Here is a 6,182-nt window from a genome sequence, read left to right as displayed (position 1 = left end):
TAATCAGATTTTTTTTAATGAAATCCTATTCAGTTTTTGTAAGATGTAGGTATGTATTTATTACCAACATTATTTTGGTCTTTAACAGCATCAATTGTTTTAGTAAATAACACTTTTTGGTAATTCAGTGTAGAGAATATAAATAAATGTTACATATATAAATTCATATTAATTGATGTAATAATAAATAATTATACAAAGTATACTTTTTTCTATTATTTTTGTGCATGTTTTAAAAACAATGTTATTCGATAGTGGCACGAAAAAAAACTAAGCAATTATCAGGAATTTTGTCAATTATTAGGTCAGTATTTAGTAACAATTATAAATAAAACAATGGCAACATATATAAAAGATGAAATTATGATCTTGAATATTGTTATTTAAATGGTTATGACAAATTCCAGTATAAAGATCATTTTGAAAATTATATTTAGACTTTCTTTTTAATAGATACTTGATAAATATTCTATACAATATTATTTCCTAAAATGTTTTGAAGAATGATAAAAAATAACCTTTACCTCTTCTAAAGAACACAAAGAAAAAGAGGGCTGTTTTTCTCTCCTTAGATCATCTAGTCCACATCGAAAACGCATCCACTTTAAAGGAATTTCCTTTTCTAAAGCTTTCATAAGGTCATCAATAACTTGTTTGAGATCACTAAAGCTCTTATCTGTCGTTTCTTGGCTGTTTTCAATGGCAAAATATTGGTACACATGTTTTCCATAGGGTTTTGTTTTAAGCCCATCTTGAATCTTTTTAAACATCTTTTCTGCCTGTTTGTAAATAAAGATTTACATCTATATACGAATGTGTAAATTCTGTAATTTATTTTAAGTAAGATTTAAATTTAAACTTTTTATGTGATGGCTTAAGTTATAAATATGTACTCTAATTTTTGTTAAATTTACTTTTAGAGCAGCAACGTATCTTTGGTTATCGCTATCTTTAATAATGTAGAAAAAAAAGAAGCATTAACCTCAACATTTTGTTGTTCTTCAGTCTCACCAAGCTTACCCTTATGTGTACCCACAATAAGGATAGTTGGTTTGTGAACTTCATTCTCTTCATCTTCTTCCACAATACGACTATGAGAATAAACTGACAGGATGTAAGATAATATGAACTGCAGATTGGTCCAATGATGTTTACACGTTTCCTGTAAAAAAAAAAACATTATGAGAACACTTAACCACAGTTAAACTTGAAATGGTTAGTTTTTGAAAGCATTCATTACTACTGTACATCTTATTTGGAAGGTATTAAAATTTTAATGCATAAAATGCATGTTCTTATAAATTAGAAGACTTGTTCAATCACAATGCCTTACTGCTGCCATGCTCTAGAAATACTTACTCCAGTAGAATCAATGAAAGTAGCAAGATCATCCAATGGTTTACTGAGATCAAACACAACAATGTATAGTGCTTGTAGTGTTATGAACATCTGCAAAAATATTCAAATATTGACAGATTAATATTCTGACAACATATGAACAAACATTATTTTAAATTGTATTGTTGCAACAAATGCCTCGACATTGCAGTGCCAGCCTTATGTTTACGGAATGTAGAATTCCTTCTTTTTATGAATTGTTAAAAAAATCAATATATGGCCTGATGGGTAGACTAAATGCAAGCGAAAATGTTTTAGTCTCAACGATTATAAGCAACGTCTTAGTTAAGTCGAAGATGCTCTCCAGGTGGAATGCCATCCTGAGATGAGTAGTAGTAATTAGTCTTGTTTATTTTATTTCATATATATGTAATTTTTACTTTCTATGGACCAGAGATTCCGAAATAAAAGATTGAATGAATGAATGAATGAATAAAGACTTTCATAAAGGTAAAAGGTAAAGGTATTATAATAATAGTTGTCCTGAAGCCTAACTGAAAACTGAGGAAATTCGGATTAGGCAGCAGTGCAGCGCCTACCAGATCACGAGACGAGTTTACATCCAATCCGAAGGACGAGGCAATGAGAGCATCTTGCCTAAGGATACAGTTGTATGGTACCGATAGATTTGAACCCATGCCTATTACATGCTAGTCTGATATTATCATTACACCATCGCTTTCTGGTATACAGCACCCGCCGTGAATGCAACCGGGCCCAACATTGCTTAACTTCGGTGATCTGACATAAACCGGTGTTTCAACGCTGTTTGGCCGTATACACACATTTTTTGATTTGTGGCAAAAAGCTACTGAAAATTTGTAATCTTAACTGGTGTCTAGAAAGCTAAGATCAAGAAAACTCAGATATCTGACTTTTCTAGATCTATAAAACTCACATATCAAGATCTGAGTTTTCTAGTTCCAGAATGAAACTAGAAAACCCAGATTGTCAAATGGATCGTTCCATTATTAATCAGAGGGTAGCTTGTTTGAAATACTACAGTATTATACGTTTTCTTACTACTAATAATAAATATTGTAAGTTGTAGTAGCGGCCTACAACTTAAATCATAAAGAAATACAGTATACACCTTTTAAAATATAGGCTTAGCATTTAGGCCTAGTCTAGCTATTACAAACTCAATTCAAGGCTCAATGTGTGGGCGCTATCGCAATGTATCACAAGGGGGTCAGCCTGGCCCTACTAGGCTAGAAGTGGTCAACTCGTACCCAAAATAACTCATACCTATTCCCAACTTGGCTAACTCCTACCTCAACCAACTCGTACCCACACCAACTTATACATACCTAATTTTTAAGCCTACATTTTAACGGTAACGTGCACTGTATTTCCGTTATGATTTACATGTTGACTACATGTTACAATATTAGTAAGAAAATGTACACAGAGTAATCAGTTTTAATAATACTCATATAATATATTGATTTTCTAGATCTGAGTTTTCTAGACACCCAATTTTAACATTAGGCATGGATATTTTATATTCATGCAATGAAAAAAAAATGTATTAGTGATAGATGAAATGTTCTACTTTTATCACATGAAATTATTTGCCCCAGTGCACTCGTAAACATTCATTATTTGTATATTATAACACACCTAAGTATATTCTTTTATTTGATTGGAGGATTATGGGTCGCATGATATAAATAAATGCTCTCCTAATGATGTCATCAAGAGTGCAACGTTATATGTGTGCGAATACTGCAATTTTGTTTTGCGCATATTTTACACAGTGAAGAGGCTGTTGTTGACTGATCACATTTCATTAACCTGTAGTGTGCGCTGTGTCTAATTGTTTTACTCCCTGTCTAAAATTAGAGTGCTACTTTTTCAATGGCCTAGCCTCTTGTTAAAAGTAGGTGTGTTATACTTTTAACAAGAGGCTAGGCCAAGGCCTAAACTATTCGAGAAGTACAACAATTATAGACATGACAATACAGATTGATTTTTTAACACGCAGTCTATTCTTGCCTCCCATGTTTCGGTTGCTCACTGTGTAACATAAGAATGTGTAATCTGACTTAAAAATTTAATAGTATATATCTATTGAATATCATGTGACCCACAATCCTCCAATCAAATGACAAGAATTTAATATTAAATTGTTATATATATTACTATGCAGTACCATGGAAAGATGTTTGCGATTACTTAATGGAAAAAAAAAAGAAAAAATCAAACTATACCTTGGCCATACAATTATGTTTCTCTATACAGAAACCTACTTACCCGATGTAGACCATGGTAGATTAATTGTCCCCCATGGTCCCAGATGTTGAATGTTTCTTCCAAAGTCTCCTCCTTATTTTCCTCAACTTTCTTGATAACATCTTTATCTAATTGCTGCTCTGTATCAAATGGGATAGCTTCAGTAACTGTATAAGCACCTGTAGTGGGAACAAATTTATTGGTCATTCCACAAACGGCATAACAAGCATCATTGTTTTAGTCCTATAATCATCTATAATCATCATAGTTAATCAGTCAGTTAAAAAGTCATTACTATGAGTATAGTTGTCTTCATTATCATCATTAGTGAGCTTTTGCATCGGGACGGTAAGCGAAAGGGGACGGTAGATGTGAAAGGATACAGTAATATATACAAACTATTAATCTGCACATTTGTATAAGCTAGTATATGTATATTATATAGTAGGTGTAGACTGTGAATTCACTTTGATTCTTCTAGATTCATACAAAAAGATAAGCATCTTTGTAAGCCCCTTTTAAGGTTTTAATAAGTGTTTTAGTTCATCTTTGTTTAACTTTGCTAACTAAGAAACATGCCCATCAAGCCTGCATGTACAGCGTCTGTGGACTATGTCTAGGAGTGGGATGGCCGCCGCCGTGTTTTCTCCAAATTACCATCATCATATTGTTATAAATCTGATAACATAATTTTATACTTAGTTACATTAAATTGGAAAATCTAACTAATAATCTTATAATTTTAAATAACTATGAACTTAAAGATGTATTGTCCCCCTGAAAAAATAAAAATTTTTTTTAAATGCCATTTTAATGTCACATAATAGTTATCCACTTTGACCAAAAATTGGATTGTAAAAAAATGTATTTACTTAAAAACTGTAATTTTAAGCAAAAAATAGTCAAATTGACTGCCAGCCAATGGGTATTTGGTTGAATTTAAAAATTTATTTTGTTATTTTATAATTGAAAACCTTAATTGTTTCTTTTTTTTTACTACAGAAAATGTTTTTGGGGACAATATTAATATGACAGAAATTGCAAACTGATGATTGCAACTTATTTATTAATGCTTTTACTACAAAAATGTAAGAATAATTAGAATTTAAGGGAAAGTTACATACCATCATTGTTGTCATGGTTATTGTAGTCAACAACAATACCATCATCATCATCATCTACAGGTGGTTTCATGTCAATCTGACACATAAAACAAAAACAATATATGGATATAAAAAATATAAGAGAAAACTAATATTATTTACTCTCAAAAGAGTAAATTTTAAAAGGATTGAAGAATCAAAAAGAAAGCCTAAGTGAATGATTTGCAATAGTCCTGTAGGTGCTACTTTATTCATTTAATATGTTTTCATTACACTATTATTGACATACGTTTAGAGTTTTCTTTTCTCTCAATTTGTCAGTGACGATTTTTGTATACTGTTTTGAAGGATTACCTGTAGAGAAAAAAGACATTTGTATGTATTATTTCAGCAGATACATTAATAGATGACAATACTTTAACTGATTGATTATTTAATGTAAAATTACAATTACAGTACATCAACAAACAATAGCTTGTGTGTTAAAATGGACCTGAAATGGAATTTCGATTGCTGTATGTATGTGAAAATATGACTGTTGACATCATACTACAGTTGTATGCATTTATTGAATTCCATTCTACATCTCAGTTTCATTGTGGGCCTGTTTGTGTCTATGATAATGAGATCAAAGATAAATATTGTTACATTGACTATGATGATGGGAAGAGTAATATGCTAATTTGTATTCATGTTTACCACTATCAGCTTTAGCCTCTTTCCATGTTGTGCTTACAGTCCTTATCACTGCTATGCCATCTGTAACTTTATGTTCTTCCTCAAATCTGAGATACATATAATAATAATAATATAATAATTTGAAACCAACAATGAATGTCATTAATTTTTAGTGCTGTAAAATTCAATTTTCTCTTTTTAATTATAGATACCAGTAGTTACTATTTCAATAGTCTTTATTTATAAAATACACATTTTAAATCAGTTATTTAGTCAACAATTAAAATGATCTTTCATTTAAAATTACAAAACAATGTTAAAATTTAATTCTATTATCTATTATTGTTATACTTTTGTTCTCTTAATTTCATAACAAATCATACATATTATACATACTGTATTAGGCAGTACCTACATGTATTTTGTAATGTCAATTTTACTGTCCAACTACTTACATCTTTCCAAGACATGCATTTATGAGGCATGTTTTACCAACTCCTTCTTGTCCAATCACCTTAAGCATTCCAAGATTGACTGGAACGGATCCATCTTTCAAGGCTTCATTGTATGCTTTCTGAAAATCTAATTCACGTGCAGCAATATCTGAAAATTGAATCAAGATTTTAATAGATTTTTTCAACATCTGGAGTAAATAAAGTTTAAAAAAAACTAGAATTTAATTCGACAGACCACCGAGCTATACACAACTGACTAAAAGTTGTAGAAAGATTCCTCCATGTATTTACTATGCAGTAACCACTTTGGCGC

At 30.8% G+C, this 6,182-nt stretch overlaps 1 protein-coding gene across 1 annotated transcript; it reads right to left on the bottom strand.

The window, feature by feature from the left end:
- Positions 1-916: 916 nt before the first annotated feature.
- Positions 917-6,066, bottom strand: LOC140047660 (uncharacterized). Its single transcript, XM_072092697.1, has 7 exons — positions 5,870-6,066; positions 5,436-5,521; positions 5,026-5,090; positions 4,758-4,833; positions 3,655-3,812; positions 1,360-1,449; positions 917-1,162 (listed from the first exon to the last, which is right to left on the bottom strand). The coding sequence occupies exons 1-7, from the start codon at positions 6,055-6,057 to the stop codon at positions 917-919; spliced, it is 909 nt and encodes a 302-aa protein (XP_071948798.1). The 5' UTR covers positions 6,058-6,066.
- Between the last annotated feature and the right edge of the window lie 116 nt (positions 6,067-6,182).

This window comes from Antedon mediterranea, chromosome 4 (assembly GCF_964355755.1).
Source record: "Antedon mediterranea chromosome 4, ecAntMedi1.1, whole genome shotgun sequence".
Taxonomy (NCBI): domain Eukaryota; kingdom Metazoa; phylum Echinodermata; class Crinoidea; order Comatulida; family Antedonidae; genus Antedon; species Antedon mediterranea.
The sequence above is the reverse complement of the archived record's forward strand: the minus strand, read 5'-3'. Positions and strand labels throughout refer to the sequence as shown.

Coding starts and splice junctions, on each gene's coding strand:
- LOC140047660 (XM_072092697.1), bottom strand. CDS start 6,057: ATGTTGAAAAAATCTATTAAAATCTTGATTCAATTTTCAGATATTGCT. Junction 5,091..5,435: donor AGAGGCTAAAGCTGATAGTG/GTAAACATGAAT, acceptor TTTTCTCTACAG/GTAATCCTTCAAAACAGTAT. Junction 3,813..4,757: donor TAACCATGACAACAATGATG/GTATGTAACTTT, acceptor TTCCCACTACAG/GTGCTTATACAGTTACTGAA.